This window comes from Hippocampus zosterae, chromosome 1 (assembly GCF_025434085.1).
Source record: "Hippocampus zosterae strain Florida chromosome 1, ASM2543408v3, whole genome shotgun sequence".
Taxonomy (NCBI): Eukaryota; Metazoa; Chordata; class Actinopteri; order Syngnathiformes; family Syngnathidae; genus Hippocampus; species Hippocampus zosterae.
The window spans coordinates 14,245,520-14,272,317 of NC_067451.1; the positions used below are offsets into that span (position 1 = coordinate 14,245,520).

General features: G+C 41.2%; 1 protein-coding gene across 3 annotated transcripts; it reads right to left on the reverse strand.

Moving 5' to 3' along the window:
- Nucleotides 1-4,765: 4,765 nt before the first annotated feature.
- Nucleotides 4,766-26,532, reverse strand: stag2b (stromal antigen 2b). 3 transcript variants are annotated; one of them, XM_052077408.1, is made up of 34 exons: nucleotides 26,355-26,532; nucleotides 24,544-24,670; nucleotides 24,375-24,456; nucleotides 22,578-22,721; nucleotides 22,386-22,482; nucleotides 22,148-22,224; nucleotides 21,803-22,007; nucleotides 21,189-21,340; nucleotides 20,138-20,211; nucleotides 19,912-20,035; nucleotides 18,085-18,183; nucleotides 17,812-17,891; nucleotides 17,513-17,620; nucleotides 16,873-16,984; nucleotides 16,673-16,790; nucleotides 16,472-16,575; nucleotides 15,929-16,021; nucleotides 15,761-15,850; nucleotides 15,115-15,318; nucleotides 14,159-14,229; nucleotides 13,964-14,051; nucleotides 13,767-13,847; nucleotides 13,595-13,687; nucleotides 13,290-13,464; nucleotides 12,012-12,151; nucleotides 11,777-11,878; nucleotides 11,517-11,665; nucleotides 11,204-11,332; nucleotides 10,798-11,024; nucleotides 10,092-10,314; nucleotides 8,823-8,930; nucleotides 8,597-8,723; nucleotides 7,104-7,181; nucleotides 4,766-6,507 (listed from the first exon to the last, which is right to left on the reverse strand). In XM_052077408.1, exons 2-34 carry the CDS (start codon nucleotides 24,585-24,587, stop codon nucleotides 6,484-6,486), a joined length of 3,822 nt encoding a protein of 1,273 aa, XP_051933368.1. In that variant the 5' UTR covers nucleotides 24,588-24,670; nucleotides 26,355-26,532; the 3' UTR covers nucleotides 4,766-6,483. The 3 variants fall into 3 exon arrangements, with proteins under 3 accessions (XP_051933368.1, XP_051933350.1, XP_051933359.1); XM_052077390.1 differs by having other exon boundaries at nucleotides 10,795-11,024; XM_052077399.1 differs by lacking the exon at nucleotides 26,355-26,532 and adding an exon at nucleotides 26,198-26,251 and having other exon boundaries at nucleotides 10,795-11,024.
- Between the last annotated feature and the right edge of the window lie 266 nt (nucleotides 26,533-26,798).

Below are 26,798 nucleotides of genomic sequence, written 5' to 3' on the forward strand. Positions count from 1 at the left end.
TGTTTTAACTTGAAAAAAGAAAAAGGACAATCAGTAACGCCCAAAGCATTTTCAGACTTTTTCAGAGGTTCGCGTGAACAGCGAGGTAGAGCATGCAAACTCCACACAAAAAGGGCGGAGTGGAGATTCTAACCCGAACCCTCAGAACTAGAAGGCAGATGTGCTAACCACTCTTCTATCATGCTGCGTGATGCAAATTACTCAAAGGACTTGTTTCACTTGTTGTGTCAGCAAACTGCCATCAACTGCCCCTGGACACATTTTCCACATTGTTAACCCAGTTTGCGAGATCACACAAGTTTGCCGTTCCCTGCTCTGTGATCAAGCGCCACATTGCTCGCACCCGACACACACGACACAGGTGACAAATGAACAAGTCTCCAAACTATTTTAAGGGGAGTTTTTTTTTTTGCGCTCGCTCTCAATCGAGCAACATCTTTCATTGTGACCTCTTTGTCGCAGCTCCACTCTTAGCGCTGCTTTTTCCTTTCCCTCCCTCCTGTCCATGCCACCCAGTCTCGGAGTGAAAACCAGTACCCACTCTGATGTTGTAGTGTGAGACCTCAGAGTGTTACTTACCAGTTCAAAGCGAATATGAGGCCCAAAAATGCCCCTGGGTCACAAATGTGTTTTTTGAGACAAAATGTTACAAGTAAATGTTATGAGGAAATACCTCAGCTCCAGGTGCTGGGATCGGGGTCATGGGTGAAAGGTGAGGGGTCACACACTGCCGCCTCAGGCCTGCATGAACCATGACCTCACGAGACAGATGAATTGTGTGCTAACAAGGACCAGCTCTCCCCTTACTGTGCCTGCACTCTCTCGTCTTGTCTTGGCTCGGGCTAATTCCACGCCGTCCTTCCCTCCTCTGCAGAGGAGTTATACCTGCTTGAACCTTTAAAGTACCTTACCATCTTTCCACTCCCTTGGATTTATAATCATCATCATAACACAGTCCAACTCGGTACAGCAGCACCCTCGCATCGTCTAACCCCCGTCTCCTCACGCATGCCATAGTTTAGAATAGATTGAATGAATCCGTATTGGGAAGGGGGATCACTCTTGGCCAGCCATTGAAGTGCTCTCGTTCTAATGAGGCGAGCCTACCTCATCGCTGGCTCACAGTCACACACAAGCGAAAATCTAATCACTGGCACGCGAGGCCAGCACAGAGAGACATTGCACCAACACACATCTGCACCTTGGTCCATTACACACCGTAGAGCCAATTAAAGAGAAGAGTCTTATTAGCGGCGGTGTCCCGGATCTCGTTAATCACTGGGGTTTCCTGGCAGGGGCTTCGTGACACCGAGTTCTTTGTCATCTTTATAGGACTTGTCTCATCACTCCTTATAAGACACTCATCCAAACTTCAGTGAGACTCATGATTTAGCAGAGCAGCTTGGCCCGGCAATGCATTCAGTCATCCGCGGGTCACCTTTGAATAAGCTTTGTTGGATTAAGGAATAGGGAAGTGTAGAAGTGTAGGTCACACGCGGCGCGCGCGCGCACACACAACGCGTGCACACAACGCGTGCACCATTTCAACTGTAAAATGACTACAGACTACACTTTCGGCATGAGAAGCCATGATAATCCTCGGCGCTCAAGCTCAGACCCGGTGGGATGAGGGAAAGTGGCCCGACAACAATAATGTGACGCGAGGCGAGAAGCTGAAGAGAATACGATTCCAGGGTAAATATCCTTCTAGTCCCCGCTGAAAAGCGCTCTTGTTTTCTCGCCTGGTGAGGCCGAATGGCCCGCTTGGACCTTTGGACCACCTGCAGCTCCGCTGATGACAGATTCCCTCCACACACTTGGACCATCTCGGGCCTCAGCGCTAATCCTACCGCTTGTGTCCTCTAAGGTCAATAGCCCTATCACTCGTGCACACCTTTAGCTGCGTTGACGCCTGCGCGTCAGTTCACAGCAAACCAACGGCACACAATTCGGAAGGTCCCACGGCGCTCTTATTCATTATCTCTAACCTGTTCGGGCCTGTCTCGTCATTGAAGGGCATTGATCCTTTACTCACTTTACAGTCACATTAACACTGCTTCCTCCCCCTAATCCAAAACACATTCCTTCACTTTATTTGCTCAACACATATTTTACTGTATCGTTGCAATTCCGGGGCCTACGGGCGCTGAGCCAGAAGCTGTCTGGTGTTTGCACTGTTGTGGTGCCCTTAAGAGTAGGGAACACACGTATATGTACACACATGCACGCACACACATGGATTTTGAATGGATTGGGGTTTTTTTTTTCAATGTGAGAGACCCCACACACAATGAGGACAAGATCAAGGGTGTTCTTACTGCTCTTATAGTGTGTGGCGTGCTCGAGATAACCAAGACAGCACACCACACACAACACACAAAGACCTCTCCACAGAAAAGTGAGTGCCTCCTCCCCCAAACCAGGTCTGTTGCAATACCAAGACTGCCAGCGGGCATCCGGATTGTTGGAAAATCCAAAAGAAGTAGAAATGGTAGTACTTCAGTCAAAGAAACACAAGAGGCTAGGCTAACTGTTAGCTTATTTAGTAATGAGATTGCGACATTTAACTCTTCTCATTTTCATTTTTGTTGTGGTGAATGATTTTGCCTAATTTTTTCTGAGCAGATCTGGGAGCAGAACCCCCCCCCCCCCCAAAAAAAAAAACACCACCACCACAGGATAATCGTTCAGGATAATTCTTCAAGTATCCGATAAGTGGTTGCTTGCTCAATTGTCGGTATGTGTTTACCCAATGCGCTGAAGTATTTCACTGCAGCCCACTCATAACCTCAAAATTGCAGATGTCAGGACCGCTATAAACGGCGGACACGGTGGACAAAAGATTGCACATTGTTCATATCTTGGTAGCGTGGTTAAGTGGTGGTGAGCACAACTGCTGTGTGCACCCGTCAACTGTAACAAAGAAAGACAATTTCAACAGCTTCCCGAGAGTCACATGTTTGATTTGTTTGGCATAGTTTTTCTACCTGATGCCCTTCCTGGTGCAACCAACACATTTTTATCCATGTTCGGGCCAGGCAGTGGTGGGAATCCAACACCGACTGCATGTAGCACTAAACTGTCAGTGCAAATATACATGTAATAATCCTAAAAACAAGAAGTCATGGATAAAAATAGAGAGGATAGAAATACCTTATTGACCGTGACACACTTTTCAAGTGCAATTAGTTGTGTTTAAGTGTGTTTCCGAGTTCTAATCTGGAGCAGGTGCTGGTGAATGATTTTCTAAAATCAGCTGCTTTGCCTTTACAAGCAGATTACCACTGGCACTCTCATTAATGATTTATTCACTGAATTCAACATGTTCTGGATTTATCTTCACGGAGACTCGTCAATCTCAGGCTGTGTTCAGAAGCCCTTGAGAGTTCCCCCCACCCCCTCCACCCCACGCCCCCGTACTGTACATGAAAGAAGAGGTTGTGTTTAACGTACAGCATGTGCATTTTACGTTTTCATGAAGTACTGTTGTGTGTGAAACATGTATGCCAGTCCCCCTTGACCCTCTTGAGGTCTTAACGTGGTCTGTGCTGATAGGCCTGTGGAGGGCCAGGGGTTATCAGGAGTAAATGGAAGCCACTCAAGAGGCTCAGATTTAGGTCTGCAGCCATGTTACAACTCAACCCAACACATACACATAAAATGTTGTAGGATCGAGTAAGAGAAAGTGAAACTTGATTTACCGCAACAGCAACGTGGACAAAGGGAGTCTTTCGGCTTTCAGGAAACTGGCTTGACAGTTTCAGCTGCATGCAGAACTGGATTCCCAATTACAAAAATTCCTATCACAAAGGAGTGATAAAGATGAGGCTTTTTTTCTGCACGTTTCTGATCGCAGACACTTTTCGAGCAGAATGTCACGAGTGACCACCGTAAAAATCTGCCACTGTTGTCAATAATGCAGCACTTGCAGTATAGGACATTTTTCTGTCAATTCTTTTTCAGGGAATTAAATGTAAACTTCCACAAACACGCTGTACACAACAACATCTATGTATATAAATATGTACACACTATATTGTATGTGTATATGTATATATTGTAAATACTTAGTGCTATTGATGTTTGCAGCTTATCATTGTTATTGGGCGGCAAAACATAATGTGTTTTTGTTTCCTTATTCTCAGCTAAAAAGACGGCCAAAATATAAGCCTCTCAGTATGATACAAACAGCACAACAACAATATGAGTCGAGTAAATAGCACGTAGTCTACCATAACAGAGCAATATTGTCTCTCGGATGGGACAATGTGAACAATACAAAAGAGCAAGTGGCATCGTTTGCAAAAATAGCACTTCAGTGGCAGTTTAGTAACGTTGGGTGACTACAACTTGGTCTACGTTGCCCCCTGGCGTCTGCAAAGTGAACCACACGGGGTGTTGGCATGAGGGCTCGATCGAGCATTCTGACCTGTCAAATCCAAAATATTTCACCTTCTGGTCAAATTTTGAGTTTGTGCTTTTTTTCTTTCGTTTTTATAAATTTGGTAAATTACCTTTTTTAGTTAGATGGCCATCAGTATGAATATCACATTACTCATTGCGGGTATACAGGTATTCCATGTTCTAAATTTATACCTGATGAGAATGTTCTAGACGACATTATGTTGATCGGGATTTTGAGTGCTACATATATTTTAAAAAATCAATTATCTTTTGTTTCACTCTTGGTCAGAAACAAATCCATTGAACTCAAAATTGCAACAGCGTGGTTGGTAAATGGAGTAAATAGCTATCACAGTAGAAATTGTGTGTTGATTTTTATTCAAAAGTTACTGTCTCCAGACAAGTACAAATCAGAAAACAGAGTGACTGAAAGAGGATGGGAGAATAGTAGACAACTCAGGGTGTAGGCAAGAGTGCAGAACACAAAATAGCCAAAAAAGAAAAAAAATTGAAGATATATACACAATATCTAATAAGGATTTATACCAATGTAGTGGTAAGCAACAAATAAACAGTACATTTTCCTTAAAAGAATTTTCTTTTTACTTACATAAATTAATTAGGCAAAACACACATAGACTGCTCATCTACTTGATCACATTGATACATTTGACCATCTCATGTTTCATGTTCTAAGAAGCCAATTATCCACCCTTTAAACATGACCAATCTGCTGACATGGAAGATTAGAGTGAGAGAAGAAGCATGTTTAAGGCTTTAGCATGGAATGACTACAAAAACAAACTCAGTAGACAAAACAGTTCATTAAAAGTCATGTGTGACAAATATAAGTCAAAATCTAAGCTTTGTCTAGCTGCCACATCACTGCTGAATAGCTTGCGTTCAGTAATTTCTGAAAGACGACCTCCCGGTTATTAACATTTGAAGTCTCTTTGAAGTATTTTCGTGACAGGACTCGAGCGGAGAAACTCTTAAAGCTGAATTTCATTCGTTTTATCCAAACTAATTTACACGTTAGGAAAGAAGGTAAAAACCCGAAGACATTATCAAGACAAAAGGAAGAAAAGAAAATCAAAATGTAAAAAATACAAATCTAAAAATCTTTCTCGCTGCATGGATTGACGTGTTCAATTTTTCAGTTTCTTACACACTTCTTTCATTTGTGACTGAAGGTTAAAAATAAGAAAAACAAAGCACATATATAAAAATCAGCACCAATTCATATGTTGTTGTTTTTTTTTATTTAAAATGTAGAGATACCCATTTTGACATGATGCTGCTAGATTGGAAAGAAAACAAAACAAACAATTTCATTGGACCAGGCTACTTGTGGTTCAAGGGAACAATTCTCTGGAGTGGTCCAAATCTTGGGGTAAGCGCCAAGACTTACGTACTACTGGACTGTGGGAAGCTTCACAGCATAAACAAGGATTGAGACTGATTCTACATGACATCTCACAATCTTAACCACCAGTGGTTATCAGGACCTCAAAGCGGGAAGATGAACTCAAGAGAGAGGAGGGCAATGAAAGTACAAGAACAGAAAGACCTCCATTCACTTGGCTAACACGGTACAGGCAAGCTACTACAGTCTGTTTATAAATTACTACATCACACCTGGTAACTTACTACAAATGTAAAATGGGTTAGACAAAAAAAAAAAAAAACAACAACAACAAAAAGCTATGTTTCTTAAGTTATAACACACCAATCCATCCTCACTGGGAGAGAAATGAAAAAAAAAAAGAGGGAAAATGCTATTATGGATTTTTATTCAGACATATATCGTCTTTGATAGGTTTGGAAGTGGCCTGTTTCACTATTCTGGAACAGGAAGATCTTAACCAAGATTATAAAAGTATATATTTGAAGTCCTCTCTGAGCAAGCAACACTGAGTGTGGGTCATCATTGGTCCACATGAAGTACAAGCCAAAACTTTTTTTTTTTAATTTTTGCTTTTTCTTACAGAAAACACACTTGTTTTCGCATCTAAAATTCTCTTTAAATACAAAGCTCCTCTTCTCGTATCCCAGTTTCAACATAATTTGGATATTAGTTTAAAACATAGACACTCCCAGGACCTAAAAGGAAAAAAAAATTCACTCAGATGACACGTCCAAAATTTATGAAAGGCTTGACCCGCACACACGCACACACAGACACACACACAAGTGCGCAATAGCGGCTAAATTATTTTAATTTACTTTTTAAGAAAACCTTTATTAGTCTCGCAATGGAGGAATTCCAGATTCACAGCAGCAAAGTTTGTACAATATGTTGCTGAATGTGCCAGAGAACACAAGAACATACTGTAGCTACAATTGGTAAGAGTGGCAAAAAGTAATCTGTGGCACAATGTTTCTCAACAAATTTCAAATGAAACCCGTTTATGAGAAATGCGAGTGATGAATCATTTGGAGTGGACACAAGACACTCATGAACATTGTTCAGGGCTGAGCGTCTGCTGTCTGACCTGGATTTCAAGGCCAAGGTGAAAGGAATTTGGCTAGGGTGCACACAGCTCAGATGGCTGAACGCGTACAAAGACGGGTCATAAGCTTCATGTCAGCAAATCCAATGAACCATGGATGACACAGCCAAGTTTTATGTTTGAGCGGGGGGACACTTGGTTGTCAACATACAAACACCACACATGTAAGCAGCAACTCGGTCTTACCGACTCATCCATGATAGAGGCAGGGTCAAAGTAGTCCGGCTTTAGCTCAGACCTTTCACGTCGATTTTTAGATGGCGGCTAGATGAGAGGAGGAAAGGTGTGTTGAAAAGTGACTCAAGAGGGAGGGGGGTTAAAAAAATAATCAGAGGTCACTTAGGTCGGTTTACCCGTTTTAATATGAGAAATCGGTGGAATGACTTACTGTAGGTACTTGTGAAATCAACTTGACGTTTGGTATGCAGTTGAGACATATGTTTCCGATTACATTTAGTTCTGGTTTTACAGTCATCATGCATGGTTTTGTGGAGCGGGTGTAAATTGTCAACTAAATTGGTCATGATGTTGCAATGCACTGTCAACACAATGTTTCATTAAACAAGACACAGAGGCCCTTTTACACGCAGCCAAAACCAAGCTTTTGATGATTACAGTTCTTTTCTTTGTGCATTTGGAAACGACATTGAAAAATCAGCACAAGATGGTCTGTAATAGTTGTTGTAGGCCTAACAAATAAGTCTTCTCTGACTGACTGGATCCTCAAAGTCAACAAGAGCTCTGAGGATTTTAGTAAACCTCACATGTCGTCTGGGTCAAAGAAAGATGTCTGTTGGAAGGAGCGGTGATGAAATAAATTGAATGGTTATGTTTGGGGAAACAACTGCCAAAGGAAAATGGGCAACTGTACGTTATTTTGGATCCTCAGATTTGAGTGCTAAAATGCGACATTAAAATTTAAGAGCACATGAGGATAAATTCAACCAGATGGGAAAAAAACCCATACTTATATTGCCCAATCACCTCCATTGCAGTGACCTCAAAGACCCATTGCAGGCGCTTTGTGATGGTGCTGCAAATCAACAAAGTCTAGGAATGTAACAACAATTAAGACCATAACAGCTTCTTCATGCAATTATTTTCTCAACCATCTTCTTTCAAAAGTACCATTAAAAATTATGGATGTACAATATCCAAATGTCCTAATACCATACTATTGAGATATCGACCTCATGATACAATAATCACGATACTGTGGTGAGGTTTGTGATATAAAAAGAGCTCACGTTACTGTATAAAAACTCACAATATTGCTTTTTTTTTTAAGTGCTCGATACTATATTGTGTTTTTGTTCATCATAACAGCAGTGACTAAGAACGAGGCATGGCCAGTCATTTTATTCCTTTTGGCTCAGTGGCTTATCATGGTCTATAGTGAGTATAGATCATGGTCTATACTCAATATAGACCATGATTGGTCTATTCTTCACTCAGATGACATGCTGAGTTCTCCTGAAGCAAGCCAATGTTAGTCAGTATTTTGACGGAGATGCGTTGTTGCTTTTAAACTTGTAACATGACAATGATGATATTGTGGCAATTTTAATATTGAGCCTCACAAAAGCACAATGGAAATGCTACATTTGTGGCTCGATGTAATCTTTGCTACTCATAAATAAGGAGCGTGCAATAAATGATGAATGGTAAATGCTTCTCACCAGGTCGATGTCCATTGTATCAAAGTCCATGCCTTCATTCAGGTCATCCATACGACCCTCAGATGACATCATCACATCCTCCACAATCGGCTCTTCATCTTCCTCCATGAGGCCAGTGCCACGACGTCTGCGTGAATGTACCAATATGCATTTATTAAAAGGTTTTGGGCTTTTTAGAGACATTATATCACCTCAACGTCACCGTCCCACTGGTTGAATATCTTACATAGCATGCTGCAAATTGGTCCTGAGCTTTGCGTAGTTCATTGCTCTTTCTTGCTGCTGACGAGCCTCTTCTTGCTGTCTCTGGGCAAGCATCCACGTCACCTGGGAACTAGACAAGTTACATTAATTAGCCATTACTGTTCACCTACAGCTAGAAATACTGTTTTGTTGTCTCACTGGCCGGCTATCAAAAAAACATCAACATCAATCACTGTCACTATAAGACCACCTGGTAGGCTGCACATTCAAATTCTAATCCCAGTCTCACACGATAGGCACTCAACTGAAGAATGAGCCTTGGTCCAAACGAACACTTATTAAAGTACACAGACTGTAAATATTAGGAATCAAAGGAGCCATCCAAGTGTTGAAACTGAAACTTAGCAGTGAAATGTTACGAATGACAAGTGAAAATTACAGCACAAAACTAAGGGCCAACGTGTACGAAAGCTTAAATTCCATTCATTTAAATAAAATCATCACAAAAGCTTAACAGCCCCAAGTCAATCGTAGTCTGTTCTTTTGTATTCGACTGGTCAACAATCAGAGATCAAAGTGGACTTTCCTGAAAATACAAATGCGAGCACGCATATATAGACACTGTATATATATGAGAGATTTTAACTGACTTACCAAGTTTGTCGACCTTTCTAATGTAGTCGGACCAAAAAAAAAATCTCCCTTCAAGTCCTTTTCCTCAAGCCATGACCACTTGAACGTTTTCCTAACACGCGCGTCTATTGCACGTAGGTCAGCTTGCCTGTCTACCTGTTTGAACATTGCGCTGGAGCCGTACCTGGCCGATCACACATGAATTAGTTTACACAAAACACTATTCAAATATTGGCATTCAATGATTAATCTGCCTTTTGTGTGCACCCTTTGTGGCTTCCGTTTTCGCCGAAATTTCGAAATCTCCGAGATATGTCGAGGCCATGAGAATGCGAGGAGAGGGATGTTACTGTTAATGTTAGTGCCTCAATATGGCTACGATCGTGAAAGCCAAACAACAAACTCAAACGCGTGTTCGTTCAATGTTGTCAACTAATATCCAAATTAATTTTAGGCATTCTTTCCTCAATGTTCCGTAGGAATTTTCATGAAAATGTGAAAATCTGAAATCCCGGGAAAATACGGAGGACTTTCATCACTGAACAATTAGAAAGTCATAACTAAAACGAAATACGAATCGACTTCAATCCAAGCGGAATTAATAGAGAATTTCAACGACTCCAATGTAGCAGACAGTGAAGTCTATAGATTTGCGTACTTGTAATCCATGGGGGTCTGATGATGCTGAGATGCCTGTTGGTGGTGTTGTTGTGGGTGTTGCTGGGGCGGCGGCTGGTCGTGAGGGAGGGCGTAGACACCCATGTAGCTGTCATCACGACCCCGTTTCGGGTCTCGCATGGCAGTGGAGGTGAGGTGGGGCGATGGCAACATGACTGGGGTTTGAATGCCTTGCGGCCACACCTCGCTGCTACTGCTTTCCTCTGGAAGGAAAGGAAAAGACAGATGAAACATGAACACCGGTTCCATCCCAGTTACGTAGACTTCACTTTGCACAGATGGCTTGTAGTTTTTGTCAACGTTTCAATCAAAATTCCTGTGATGACAGCAACTTGATCCAAACTCCACTACAGTCACCACCTTGGGTGATCCAGTACTGAATTGCATTTTCTCGTTGTTGATGAAATGATGCGGAAATTGTGGTTATTAGTAGGCTTCTACCATCTGCTGTTTTATCCCTTTGCCCATCGACTCGACTGCGAGAGCCAAGATGCTTGGAACGCATTGAAAACGTTGAAAGACATTCTTGCTTTTCTGGACTTCAACTGTACTATTGCAGCCACGTATTAATGCATGCCACTCTCATGGCTAACGGGATTGTTTATAGGTGGTAGTGTAACAGAAAAGCGAGACTTGTTCTGAGTGTTAAACAATGCAGAGAAATCAGATTGCCAAATGCTCACCACCTTCTGGCAGCTTCCGCTTTGCTACAGAAGTTCCAGTTGTAGTAGCAGGAGCCTTGGTCTTTTTCGACCGAATGGAGGAGCCTCTGCTGGAGTAGCCACTCATCACCGACATCGTGTCGTCATCACCGCCAGCCTGTAGGGAATTCCTGTATGAAATGAGGGGGAGCCAGCAGTCCTCTCTTTGCAGTGCCATCTGGAACGTCATGAAACGCTCCAAGTACATGTGGCTGTGGAGAAATGGAAAAGTGACAGGGATTAGAGAAACAAACACACGCTGCCACCAAAAAGAACAAATACTCCAAAGAAGGCAGGTTTTGAATGAAGAATTAAGTCTTTTTTTAATTTTGTCACAAACACCTGTTGCACTGAGCCTCCCACTTCGTAGCACAACAGAAATCAAACTTACACAGTCCTCTTGTCCTGTTTCATCAGCTTAGAGGAGAATTCGCTGAGGATGTCTAAGAAAGCCAAGTTGAGGGGAGGGCCTCCTTCTCCCTGGGGACTTGGATCTTTAAAAGAAAACTCTATTCCATCCCTAGGATATAAGCAAATGTGGACAAGAAGAAAAGGAAGCATTGAGGTGGCAAGAGGGGGTGTTTCATTGGCTTTAAATGCATTAAATCTTACATTGAAGCTTTTGATTTAATTTCTTATATTATTGATGTGGTGTTTGCAAGTTGGAACGTCCAAGGTGAACAAACATGAAAGAAAAGTCGTACTTGTGCAGCATGGCAATGGCATCTCTGGTTTTCACTTGGTCAAGGCCAAAGGTTAGAGAAAATCGACGGGCCAACTCTTTGATTCCACAGAAAGCAGAGGAGGAGCGATCGAACCCATGGCCCAGTTCTGACAGCATCTCGTTGAAAAGCTAAGAGAGACAGAGAGGAAACATTTGTATTAACATTTGCAATATGGCTCAAACAAATTGGAAGCTACCGAATGCCTGGATGAAAGAAACTGAGCAAAACTGAACACTGACCTGCTGAAGGCTGAGGATGAGGGTTTTGGCGCACTGAATCTTGTCAATTTGCCGCGTCTTACTCATTGTTTCCTTTATAATGTCGCCATAATCATTGTAATACTGCATAAATGAAGGGGGGGGGCACATAGTTAGTTGCAAAGATAGTTTTGGATGTGGTGCTCCTGCTTCAAAGAATGTGGATTGGAAACAAAATCATCCTTAAATAAATTATGATTAAAAAAAACAAACTAACCCTCATGTACTGTTTGAAAATGTCAGCTCCGGTTTTCATTTCGACCACACAGTAGATGATCAGTTTACAATAGCCAGCCAGGAGGTTTCTCCTCTTGTGTAATGCTTCAATTTTCACTGCCTCATCGTCCTGTTGGCCATCTAAAGACAGAAAACAATCCAAATATTAGTCTTCACAACAAATACTAGTTAACACATCGTAAAGTAATCCCCTTTTTCGTTTACTATCATCTATATAGGCCAAAGGTTGAAGTAAAATCATGTCAATTACAATGATCAATTTCTTTGAAATGATAAGTAGATTTAGGAGGACGGTTTGTTTTTCTGTTGTGGCAAAATCATTTATTTTTGCCTTTGAGGTCACACTTGTTCCAGATGTCATGACCACTCTTTTCAGGCGTTCCAGAAATTAATGGCAAAGAGATGAAACTGAGGGAGGTCAGAGTGACCTTGGATTTTCAAAATCTAATCAGGTCTTCTCTGATTCTTTGTAGAAATTCCTTGAAAGCAGTCATACATATCACTTTCACAAGAATAGGATGTAAACAGAAGTTAAAACAAAATGCCCCTGGCCATGGCTGCTGCCAGCTCATGAAAAGGCATGGAAAAACTATAGGCCATGTGGCTTCGACCTTTGCAAGGCCCGTTTGAACTTTTGATTAGATTGGTCTGAAAACAACACAAAAGCTGAAAGCAATTTAAAAGCAGGAGCGCAGTGAATATGTGCTCTAGTCAAAATAGGCCTTTCCAAATGAACTCACGTATTTCCGCACCGCTTCTGTGTGAATATTTGTTATCTGGAGCAATAGCACAACCAAAGCCAATGCAAATTTTAAATTTCTATACAATATTGACTTTAGCATTCTTGAGGAACGATATTTTTAAAACGATGCATGTTTTGTATTTAAATACACAATGTGTGTAATTCTTTTTTGTGTGTGTTTAGTTTTATACTAAATGCCAACTGCTTACAGCTTAAAGGACGCTGAGTGATGACAGAATCACTTATGCTACACGCATGCTACGCTGCCTACATGGCGCATTCAGGGTACTTTCTCTACGTCGGGAACTTGTAAACATCCCGTACTTTTCTGCATAATAATCATTTTTCTTCTACGATGTTTTAAAGATCAAGAGATCTAGTCATACAAGCTCCTCCTCGTCATTGGAACCATTGCACGTATGCATGGCAGCGAACTGAAATCATACAAAATCAAACGATGCCCAACCCTAGTTCTCAACACACCCAACTGAGCAGCGGATACATATTTGCTTGTACCTGTGCTATTGGTGTCATCATCCTGGTCTATGAAAACATGATTTAGGATGAAGGAAAGCAGTTCAGACTGAAGCGAGTCCTCAGGGGAATAAACCAAGGGCTCCAGGTGTTCTCTGCCACCAGCCACCATTTGGTGGCTGAAGATGAGCAGGAGGTCACAAAGGATGGTGAATGCCTGCAGTGGAAAGAAAAGGAAAACGTAGTAATAACCTGTATACTCCCCTACATAACAATACAGGAGGAGTCCTAAAATATAACAATGAGTCACAGGATTTCTCATCGCTTAAGTCCAAGGTACTTTTTACCTGTTCTTTAACAGCTGTATTGATATTCGTGAGGTATCGTTGACACATCATACAGAAGGCCCTCATCTGTTTCCTCAAGGTAACCATGTCCTCCTGAAAGGTCAGATAGTGATTTGACCGGCACAGTCATGCTTCACAGAAGTACACTGACGTTGGGCGAGTCGACACTCACCTTTCGGGAGCTGCCTTCAGATAACTTGGCCAGCTGCCACAGGATGACATAGTGGGTGCACTGCAGTGAATGGATGACTATCTGCTCAAAAAAGAGATGAACATTAAAATTGCAAATGCTGATCAGAGTGGGCTTAATTTTGAGAACATGACAGTCAATGCATTCAATCAATTTATTTGAAAGTGTTTTTAAATAACCTGCTCGGGCATATCGCCATTCTCGATCCCTGTATTGAGCAACTTAAAGTTGCTGGTGAACAGATCCCATCCAGAGAGATCATGTGCACTACAAGATATACAAATAATCAAGTTAAAAGAAGACACTTCTCACTTACATTCGTCATCATGGACAGACATGAGAAAGAGCAGCCTACAAATAGAAGACATTCATACTTGTGAAAAGCTGTGATCCTTTTTAGAGTTGACAAAACCTGATAAGCATCGTCTTCATCAGTTTCTTCACCCTGGAAAGAGACATTCAGTTCAATGAACAATACTTGTGATGGGCTTGGCAAAACGAATGCATCGTCGAGTTCCATATGACGAGTTCATAATAGTGAAGCCTTGGTGAAGGTTGTGACAACAGGTTGCGTCTCTGCCAAAAGAATCACAATTCTTCCCTTCAAGCCAGTGTGAAAAGGAACCCGAAAGAAGGAGAAAGGATTCAAGTATGTATGTATGATTGTTTTTATTGGGCTATTTAATTTATGAATATCATGCTTCTATGTACTCCTGTATTAGTGTCCCCTTGTGTTCAGACTTAGACACGACATAATCAAAATGCCTTGTGTGACATCTGACATTTTAAGTGAAACGTGTAGCCATATAGGAAGAAGATGCAGTTGGATGTTCAATATGTCAGTTATGACAAGTTGTTCGTTTAAAAAGTGTTACATTTGAGTAAAAGTTATGCAATGGTAAAGAATAAAATGCTTTGTGTTTTCCGAACAATTTCTGACTGTAATAAAAGTAATTCTTTACAATTGTAAGATGTAATGACATTATGAAGTATCACATATCGGTGCACAGTGTTGGTTCGTACTCAAATCTAAGTACTTCCACTCGTATTTGGTCTGAAAAAAGTGGTATCAGCCCATCCCAACCTAATATGATTCCAGAAGTACACAAAAATAAATATTAAAATAAATTCTGCATGAACTGCAGCATTTTGGGTGACATGGCACAATTAACCCATTAATTAACATTAAATTACTACTTAAGATGAGCATCTAAAAGGAAAAGACTAAAAGTAAGAATCTTTCTTAAACAAATTAAAAAAGGGGGGCGTGAGAATAATCAAGTATGGTTATCAGGAAGAGGGCTTACAAAAAGTCAACTTTGACTCATACCTCTTGGAGAAAATCCTCCAGTAGCCTGTTGAACTTGTCCACCAGCTCATCCAGCAGCTGGGAGCGGGCAATGTCGACCCTGTTAAATATTGTGAACTCTTCATTGCACAAGGCATGGTACGTCTTAGAGCATGTCTCCAAAACTTCTGTGTCTGTGTGCTTCTCCACAATTTCCTTGATTTGGCGGAGCAGGGCTTCAAGGTGCTGCAGTCAACAGTAAACAGATAACACAGTCAACAAAGTCCAAAATGTGGGATTGAAAATGCGCACTGATGAATTGGTAATATTTATACAGTGCAACAACAACACGTCTGGAGGTACTTTTTCGATTTCTCAAGGTCACCTTACAACATAATGTAAATAAATACAAGTAGGAATCCCATAAAAGTAACAAATTGCATAAAAATGGAGTATTTAGATCAAATAACGGAAAAACATTTTTAGGATACTGGTGGAGACAGTCAATACCAAGGAATTGAGGAAGTGTGAGCAGGAAAGCTCTGGATCATATTGAATGAAATGCATAATATCATATAATAATACAACCTGTTCCGATGAGCGCAGCATGTATGACATGCATGGGTGGTGTATTACTCTTATTATAATTCATTAAATCAATATAATCTAAGAAGAACATTTGACAGACCTTTTCCAGACGTCCTGTGGTGTAAATTTCAAGGTCAAAGAACTGAGGGAGCTGCAACAGGTTGGTCACCTTCTCTGCATCCACGGCATACTGTCAACAGGGCAAACATTCAATTTAGCTATTTTCTGAAGAACATGCACAAGACCACGTGTCAACGTAATGACATACCTTGGCCAGTAGAGGGGGCAAAGACACAGCAAAGAGCTCTGTCATTCTGGTTCTGTCATCAAGCTGAGTCTTTTTTTCTTTGGCTGTCATCACCTGAATGCAAGTCAAATACCTTTGTGCTGTCAGAATTCATGATTAATGAAAAATACACTAGCGACTAGAAATACATGGACTAGAAAACCGCAACAACTCATAGTAATTCCTTTAATTGTTTAGGCATTAGACAGAGGAAGCCGGTTTCAGCAAATAGTCAACAGTTTCCAGGGTTGTTCCAATATATTGACGACTGTTACCAACATTATAATTACCTTACAAGGGCCAAGGAAAAAATTACTATATGTCGCTGTGGATCTGGATTAGCACATTAATATCTTTTGTTGAGTTTGAACATGATGCTGATAAACGCTGAAAGGGCGTTGAACAGTTGTTGCTTATTTCAATGTGTGGAGAGAACGAAACCTTTGTTATAGGCTCTAAACTGATAATGCTCCATACAAAAAAAAAATCAAGAGAAAGGACTACAATCCCATAAATGCAACTTACACGCTTCCCCGTGCCTCTTCCCACAGGGGGGTGACATTCAGCAGCCTGGCGCACAGTGCACAACATGATTTCAATCAAAGCTGTCTCTTGTCTATCTGTAAGAGCTACAAGTCAAGAAGAAAAAAAAAAGTCCTGGTTAGTAAATACACGCATTTGCTCTCAGCCACTTGTCAGTGGCACGTGATGAGGTTTTCGTCATACCTTCCTCTCCTGCGAATGGGTCATCTAATAGTAAGCTGATCGTACAGTCCCAGTCCTTCAGTAACTCCGGACCACAATCCCAGAGAGAGTCCACCAAGTAGGCGGCATGTTCATGGAGCTAAAAAGATTTTCACACAGCATGGGTGAATAACTTGATAGTTTGCATGCAATAAATGAAGACAGAATGAAAATGTGTGTACCTCACTCTCCAGGAAGAAGAAGACAGTGGTCTTGATGAGGTTGGCGTTTGGACTTTGTCTGCCTCTCCTCTTAGGGGCACCTTCCTCCTCTGGTTCCCTCTGGCTAAACAATCTTTGAAAACATAGTAGTTTGGCAACTCACTCCCACAACATCCTCTATTTGAGCATCAAATGTAATCACGCAAAGAAGCAGCAAGGGTCTCTCAAAAAGAAGCATACAGGGGGTCGCTGGCGTCGATGTTTGGATTTTGTAAATTGTTCCGGTGGACACAATGTCGGTGAACCTGCCACATTTTGGTTTTTGTAAGTGTCATGTCACGGGTTGTGATACGCAAATTCAAAATAAAGAATCCACAAGTGTAAACTCTACTTTTTGAACATTGTAACCTGTACTGGCAATACCCACTGAGGAAATAACAGTACTATAACAGAACACTAAACCCTTTAAACTTCACTGCAATCCAAATTTGGTTATTAGAAGAGAGTTACAAGCCCCTCATGTAAACACAGTATACAAAATAAAATAAATTCCGTGTATCCTGGTAGGTAAGACACAAAACCCGAGCCGAGGAGAAAGACAGATGGCAAATGTAGAATGTCAGCGAAACGCTCAATTCTGTTTAAATTACGTCTGACGTACTTTTTGTAGAGGAATTCTCCTGCTGCTACAGCAACCGGCCTGTGTGCCGAGTAGACCAGATGATAGACACTCTCGCAATCCTCAGGGGTCAGTACCTCATCTGTACTACTGCAGAAACAAACAAAAAAAAGAGCCATTCAAGTGGAAGGTGCAAACAAAATTGTTACAAGTTACTCCGTGTCCTGGATGGAGTACTTTGTGCGCGTGTGCATACAACGGGTTTACAAGTAGAATATTTTTTTTCCATTGATAAGTGGTAAACAAGGTTCAAAACTGGGATAACCATTTATAGAACTTACTTCAAAACTAGCGTGAGCAACTTGATTGCTTGTACTGCAACGTCATACTCCTTATCGAGGGTCATGGAGACAATTCGGTCCTTGGAAAAATAAAAGGGTAGAAAAATGTAACATGTTTGTCAGTACAAATGAAGCAATTGAAAAAAAAAACCCCAAGTTTTGTCCGTTGTGTCAGACATATCAATGGCTGCCGAGATTGACAAATATGTACTAAGTATTGTATTGTAAGTAGTGTAATTGTGGTGTTTAAGCTGTCCAGCAGGTGGCACTGACCTTAAAGCGACTGGTGAAGAGTTCCAGCCTTGCATTAAGCTCTCTGTTGTAATACAGACCCTGTAGAGCTGTCAAACACTTCAGTCGTACCTCACCTTGCTAAAAAATAATTTGGAAATATTCAAATGTTGTATTAAAATTAAACAATTCGGTAACCACACACACAAATTTGCATCAAACAAGTGAAATATTGTAGGAAGCTTGATGAAACACGTTAGAAAAAAATCTTTTAATTGAAACACTAGGAAACATGTAATCAAGATCTTTGGATTTTGGGGTTCATAAATGAATGATTATGTTTTCAACCATGTGTCTGAATCACAAAGTAGGAATGGGATGTTAAATGGGCCTTAATGTAGCCTTTTGGAAAATAGTTGTTTTTGTTTTTGCAATGCACTTTGCATTTACATTTTGTGTCACAGTTCCAACTTGAAAGTGCAGCTAACAGATGCAGTGAAACAGCGAATTTCAGAGCTGAACATTTGAAGATTCTTCAGCCAAATCTACGGTGTCGATTAGTTTCAATTTCATCATTAAAGACAGTGGCAAGTAGAGAAAACGGTCCACTTTGTACTGTGTGCAAGCGGTGCTTGAAACATCTCCCGGACTTTGAACAAAAGAAGCAAAATGAACAAAAGAAGCCTCTCCTGTGTTTGAATCCTTATCCTAATTGCTTGTTGGACTTCAACAGGTCACACCAGCAAAACAAGAGTCTATTGAGAATGCTACGGAGCACCTATGCAGTGGGAGTAATAATAGCTTAACGTTTGCAGCCCTTTTTTATGTGCTTGAAAACGTGTGGTTTGGTTGAACGAGGACATTTCAGCCATGTTTTAATTCCCAACCTAATGCTGCATGCAGTCATACTGAACACAAACTGAGCATTTCTGGTGGCGTGTTTCCATAGTAGTAAATGCAGTTTGCTGCGCAGATTAACCAAAAGTGTTGCTTCTTTGTCCATTTCGCCGGGGCTGGCAAATTTGAACTTTTGGCGTTGTCGCATCGACACCAGCCAATCGACGTCTCAAATGCAGTTACTATGTCACACGCAGCGCAAGCAGGAACAGAGTGTACTGACTTGTTGATAACTATTGAAAGGTCAGACAAGATAGCAGTCAGCAGCCACAATAACACAGCCAGATTGACTTTCGCTGTTCAATGTACAGGTATTTATTTATTTATGTTGGAGGAGGAGCAGGCCCACATCTTCTCCACAGGAAGCAACCTTGTGTAGTTCCCCAGTGAAAAAAAGCACGCGAGACATACAGGGTGCCGCAAAATTTCATGTTCGGTCTGAACCTACCATAAGTGTAGCAGTTGGATAAAGCGCGGGTCAATTGGTCATGCCTGCAGAGGGCTGTGCAGGCAAGACCAATCAAACCAGTGTTGTTTTTTCTACATGTTTATGCTTTGTTTTACATTTTTGATATTACTCTATTGTCACGTGGAATAAAATTTGTCAAGGAATAAGAGGCCGTTTACAATTCAAGAGTGTTCAATGGTCAACTTGAAATCAATTATAATTATTCAATACAACACAATACGCAAATAAATATCAAAGTTGGACCGAACCGTCGCCCAAAATCCAGGGTGGGGACCGTAGCGTGGGCTACCGTGGGTTTTATATTTGGGAGAACATAGGGCATTGGTAAAGATTTTTTATTTCCGGGGGTGAAATTTGAGTTTTACACAGGTATCCCAGGCAGGAGTCCAAAATAAAGAAATATTCGATTTGACTAAAACATTAAGATAGCACCTTCATGCAGCAAAGGAAACAATGTTCTGTCAAAAATTTTTAAGCAAGGGTAAATTTCTTAGCTGACCCACCTTATCGTGCATGGTCCATCCCACATACTTTAGATAACTGTCGTTAAGGAAGGCATCACTGTAGAGCTTCATCCAAACTCCAATCTCTTCTATACAGATGGCTCTTATTTCTGCTATTGAATCACTGGGGAAACATCATGATTATTGGTTAAAAGACAATACAACAACTCTGTCTTACACAGCAGCCCAAAAAAAGACAGAAATAGTTCATTTCATGGTCACATACCGATAACGATGTACAAAGACTCCTTTAAATATTGCATTCATCATGTTTTCAATCTCATCCTGGTTTTCTTGGAGCTGAAATGGAAACAAAGTTAATTCCTCAATATTGCCTGAAAAAAATGTGGGAGGAACATCATCATGCAAGAGTTCTGTGGCGGAAAGGTTAAGATTTTCTTGGTATACATTATGTGTGGATTGAACTGATATGACTTTCCAAAAGTTGCCTAAACTGTCCAAAGGAACTTCTTCCATACATTTTGTGGAATGACGATGTCGTCTTGTCAGTTATTTCAGTGACCATTGTGGGATTTTCCTTCCTTTACCAAAAGTGCATGATCATATTGTGGCAGCCAAATACGCCACTAGAGTGTAGCAAGGCAATACACTGTGCCGTCAAGGTAAATGGGAGCCATGTGGGACTTGCTGTGATATAAACCAGTTAACAGTAGATGCTAGTTGAATAAAACTAGAAGTGAACTTGAAAACATGTCGACCACCAAATTAACGGTTACACCTCCAAAACAGGAATTCTGTCGCAAAATAAAGTGATTCCTTTACACTGATTAACTGATGCACCATAGCCAAGACACAAATGGGTAAAATAACTAGCAAATACTGTACTGCATTTTTACTGTAACCGTGCTTCCTACTTGTCATTAATTTAATGGGGGATACAATCCAAACACAGACTTTGAGACATGGTGAAAGTTGTTCCATTATCAGAATGTTAAAAGGAAAATAGCTAAATAAATAGAGCTGCAGAATTCTTAACACTAACCCAGAGGACATATTATTCGCTACCCTTTCTATTTAAAAAATAAATACAAACACACCCATCCATTTGGCAAACAATAACAGAAGGCCAAATGACAATAATTTGCACAATTGTTGGCATGCATCGAATGACATGTTGCTGTTGCTCAACATTCTCCGGTATAAATAATCTGGCATTTGGCTGGTCATACCCTTTCTTTTCATTCCAAATTAATTTCTAATTGAAAATGAACTCCACTTTTCCTAAATTAGATTGATATAAATGAAAGTGACCATACCTCTTTACGTTTCTGCAAGAGCAGCTCCAGTCTGTCATTGGCCCTTTTGGCCACCATCTTATTCCTCTCTGCCTCATATTGTCGTTGGGTGTTGTCCATGTTAATGCTCAAATTTAGAGCTACATTCACCAGGGCTGTCATCAGCTTCATTGCTGTTAAGAAAGATACAGCGTCAATATGGGCAATTTTCATAAATCAAGCATTAGTTTCCGGACTACAAACCGTTTCTGATTAAAAGCCGCAACAGCTACATTTAGCCATAAAAACAAATTTACATTAGTCACTTTTTATTAATGGCTGATGAATAATTCAGAAAGAGGACAGACTCTGGTTGGTTGCATTCGTCCAATGTGACGTGTTCTGTAATTTCGCTGGTCAAATGTGACTAGACTTTGGATAAATCTATTGACGGCTCGACGATCACCTACAAAAATTCATAAACAAACCGTGCCACATTAAAAGCCTCAGGGTTCAAAGTGTGGGAAAAAAGTAGTGGCTTATAGTCTGGAAAATACGGTAATGCTCTTCACAGGTCAGCTCGAGGCAATTCAAGATTAGTTATTATGGTGAAAACTCCAACCCTTCTATTCAATTTCAAACAGCAACAATCTTACCTGCCAGTGTAGATGTGTGTCTGAAGGCTCTGACTTGAGAGTCTGATAGTCCGGTGAGAAGGGAGATAACCGTGTCCATCATATATTCATCATAGATGATACTGTATTGACACTGCCGCACAAGGACTGAAATGAATTCACAAAAACTTGACTTGAACTTCTTCCACAGGGGCCCCGCTATAGTGAGAGGGTAATCTCCACTATCCTACAGAGGAAAAGAGAATGCTTATTAGCAAGTGCCCTTAATCACGTGCCATGAAGCAGTATGTGCAAAGAGCAACGATTTTAAGACAATCTCAAAAATCAACACAATCTACTACAAAGTAAAGGGTCAAATCGAATTACCTCATCAAATTCCTCTGTCATTCGTCTGATAATTTCTGAGTTCTGCATGTTGCGGAACATCTCTCCACTAACAACACCTTATCGTTTCAGGACAAAAAAAGAATTAGAAGCATTATCAACAGTGACACGGAGTCAGTGAAACTATTTAAAAAGTCAAATTAACTAGTCAATTTAAAGATTAAGTAACCGTCTTAGTATGGCAGAGCGAATTGCAAGAAAATAACATTTAGTAACATACCTTTACACCCTGAGCACTGGATGAAGAAGTTGATGAGATCAAGCAGCGCAACATCTCTGTCATGTTTGTAAGACTCAATCCATTCATCAACAACCGACTGTAAAGGGCAATACATATGTTTAAAGAAACATAAGAAAAGTTTTGGATTTTTTAAAATGACAACATAGGTGTTTGTGACATAACATATCCCACCTGCATTGCACTCCGCCCCAACTTCACCACCTCAAACAGCATCATGTTTTCCATGCCATTCTCCTGGTGATGGCCATTTATCCGACCTGCCCCCTTTCCCCCCTTGCTTTTGTCTCCTGCTGGTTTCTTGCCTTTCTTTCCACCCTGAAAGAAAGCCATTGACATGAGGGAAACATGAAAAACACTTTCCTACAACTGTCTGTTCAACAATTCAGTCTGTTCTGTCAAAATCCGAGATTGTGCAATATTTACATATTATTATTATATTAAGAAAGGGTATTCTAGTTGTGCAGTTTTTTGCAGCTTTGTCTAATTTTGACATCCATCCATCTTCTATAGCACTTTGAGCCTACCCCAGCTGACTTGGGGTAAACGGGTTGCTAATTTTTGTCATCAACATGTTTAGAGTATGTGTTGGTCAAAGCCAGGGTCACGATGAACAGATATAACAAAACGCTTCTCATAATCGCACTGTTCACCCAGTGTGTGGATTTGCCCAGGAGGTCCGATTGACTAAAATGTAAAAAAAAAAATATGATTCAGTTACTGTCAGTAACATGTCAGAAAATAAGGGCCGTATTTTCCCCATCTAAATGCAGCTGTTTGCAAAAGTCGTATTATTACTCACGTTTACATAGAGTTTTGTATTCCAATTAAACCAAATTAACAAATGGAATGACATTTCATTTGTGTTTAAAGGGGTGAAACAAAATGCCTTCATGTAGCCAATGTTGTACTATATAGTTAGGTATAAGTACAATAGGGCGGCACGGCGGCTGACTGGTTAGGACGTCTGCCTCACAGTGCAGAGGCCTTGATTTAGTATTTGGCTCCGGCCTCCCCGTTCCTGTGTGGCTGTTCTCCGGGTACTCCGGTTTTCTCCCACATTCCAAAAACATGCATGGTAGGTTGAGTGGGCACTCTAAATTGTCCATTGGTGTGACTGTGGGTTTGAACGGTTGTTCGCCAATGTGTGCCCTGAGATTGGCTGGCAAACGGTTCAGGGTGTATCCCACCTACAGCCTGAAGACAGCTGGTAAAGACTCTAGCATGCCCGCGAACCCTCGTGAGGATAAGAGGCTCAGGAAATGGATGAATGAATTGATGGATGGATGGATGGATGGATGGATGGATGGATAAGTAAAATACAACTTTGTAGAAGGAATATGAGTGCTTCAAGTAACATTCAGGTTTTCAACTGCAGTTTTTCTACCCGAGTACTGGATGGCACCCACATAACCTTGAAGAAATCTGAAGTGACGTCATATCTTGGTGCTCTGCTACACCGTAAATGTGTAAATAAATAAATATTATCGTAGTCAAATTTGTAGGTCAACAAGTCCAGAAACCAACCGTTGCCCATTCTGAAACACTTGGTGGCATTGACCCTCTGCGGGTGTTGATGCTCGTTCCAAAGGAAGGCAAAGCCAATCCATGTGCATTGAACAAAAGCCACAGAAACGCTTTTCATGAGGCTGACTTATTTTGGCAATGCCAAAATGTGTGCTATCAATACAGAGCATACGCCCTTGCCTTTTTTTCCCCTTAAGTTTTTATGCCACCGATCAACAGAACACAGCGACACTGCACAGGGGTGTCCTATGATGTAGCGACTCGGTTCCCAGAGTGCATTGCTCGGCACAATTCATTTAATCAACAAAGTTTTTATTACGTTGGTCCTCGTCATATACGTGCGTTTCTGTTACCACTAACTGAATGTCATATTTGTGACTTTTTTTTCTTTTCATTTAAAAATGGTTAGTTACAAGAGAAGAAAACCAATACTGCTTAACATACCTTTCCTTTCGCTGAATTTGAAGTCCTCCCATCTGGATCTTCTGAAAAGTCTGTGTCTGAGGAAAATTGTGTGTCTGTATCCCTAGAGATGGAAAAATAATTGATAAAATGAACATTTGGGCCGATACTAAGCAAGCTAACAGAGCTAAAAATTACAAGGAGCACTTACTGAGCGTAGGGGAAGTCTGCTGGTATTTCTGGTGCTGCTATCATTTCTCTAACATCTTCTGGATAACTTCCACTTTATTACGGTCTTGTAACACGCAGAAAATACAAGATGGAAGCTTGCATGAAATCTAAAGATATAAAATAAGAAGTACCACTTAGACAAACAAACTGATGAAAACAGATTTTTCTTGCTTCACATGGTAACGGTGGGCGGTACAGATGCTATTGTGGCGCTCAGCACTCAAAGCATTGGTTCCCTTTTCCTCGCCCTGCTTGCTTTTCAATTATTGGAGTATCTTCCTCACTGGCCATATATGGACGTGCCCCCCCCCCCCCCAACTCCCCCGCGCGTACTTCAACCAATCAGAACACGTTACCAACATCAACAAGATACAGTACTGCAGGCCACAACTACTGCTTTACTGTACTGTGTGTAAAAGTGGCACATACATGCATGCGTTTCGGGAGAGTAACTTTTCAAAGGCAATCACCGACTTGTCAACTGCAAAATAAACGATATAATACACACTTTATCCGATGCTAATAAATCACATCGTGCATCCTACAACAGAAAGTGAATTAGCCGATATTACAGTACTCGAGCCGATTAATAAGCGAATTAATAAACGAGGGAATAATACAAGAGGAGGCCTGTCGCTGCTTACAATAGGTAGTATTTGCCACGATAATACAAGTAACAAATCTATCTACCGGAAACTACGACGATATCAGTCACAGCTCAACACAGGTGCTTTGTTTGTAATGTAACATGGCATTGTTCGTTATAACCATTCTTCTTTGCCATTTGAAGACATGTGGCCGTTTCGCGAGTTAATACGTAAATATTAGGTGATGACAAGATGACGGGATTCAATGGGTGTTGACTGAAAAAGTGGCGCCAAATCGCTCAGTGAATCTCATAAACTTGCCACAATGAAGCTCGGGGAGAAGATCTTGGCTAGCAAAGAGCCGTAAAGCTCAAAACTGAGGAGTTCCAGAGTCAACGCAGCAGCACACACGCCTCCGTTCCCTCCAACGGAGCCGACGCGACCACGCTCTTCGTCGGTTCCTGTCAAAATTGACACCGGTGCGCGGGTGTTGCTAGCGGCGCTAGCAGCCGTGAATTTCGGAGGCTTCAAGAGTGGAAATGCACAAGCAAGTGCACTATACCTGAGCGTAAAAGTATGATTTGGATTTCGGCAACGGGTCAGTGTTTGTTGCCGCGATCTTAGGACGACCATAATAACACAACAACGCAAGCTCGACGGTGCCCTCACATGCTAATATGAGCGAGAAGAAACTGGCGTGAGAAGCAAGCGCATCCAATGACCGTTTCATAAACTACTCGTATCCCAGGTTCAACTTAATACCATAAACACTGATGATTAAGGAAAAAATCACGAGCACGATAAACTACGAATGGTCAACCATGCTAACAGTACGTGCTAACGTTCCCAAAAAAAACATCACGTCCTTGCGTCCTCCATCTTGCCTCGGGAGTTCCAGCACCGTATTGCATAAGCAACAAACATTGTTTACAATTATTGTGAAGTGCAACCAAGTCCATCGAAACAACAAAATACTTCGTTGCGTTGCAAGAGTTCTATTTTGCGTCAATTTGGTAAAAGAATCGTGTGCGTTAGCTCGCTACAAACCTGGGCGCAGCTAGCCTCTCACAGCGGAGCTAGCGAGGCGACTTGACTGAGGCAGACATCCGCGCTCTAGGCTCAACTAGCCTCGTTAGCAAGCAGCTAGCAAAATACAAATCAACTAAGTTGCATATAGCTTTCCGCCATTTTACAGCTAACTTACCTTGCTGAGAAATAGCAGTCCCAGATGATTCCTAACTTGTACTTCTTCGACAAGCCCCAGGACGAATCTCACACTTAATTTAGTAAAAAAAAAAAAAAAGTTTAAAAGTCGCGGTCAGAGGCGGTTTCGGACGTTCCTTCGCCCGCTTGCTCCGTAGTTCAATTTGTTGTTTCGACGACCTGGGAGGAGGAAATCCTTGTACAGAGCTACCACCTAGCGGCCACAACAGCGGCGCTCGACCATTCCGACACCCACTGGCCACTGCTCAGTATTGCACGTCAGACACCCATGTTTATGTTGTACTGTAGGGGATCGAAACCATTTTCTTGCACACTCCCTTTATCAACCCAATTTAAATAAATAATTCCAAATTATGTCATTGAAATATATATTTGTTTTAACTTGGTAGTAATTTACTGTGCTTCAGTATAAATATGCATTACA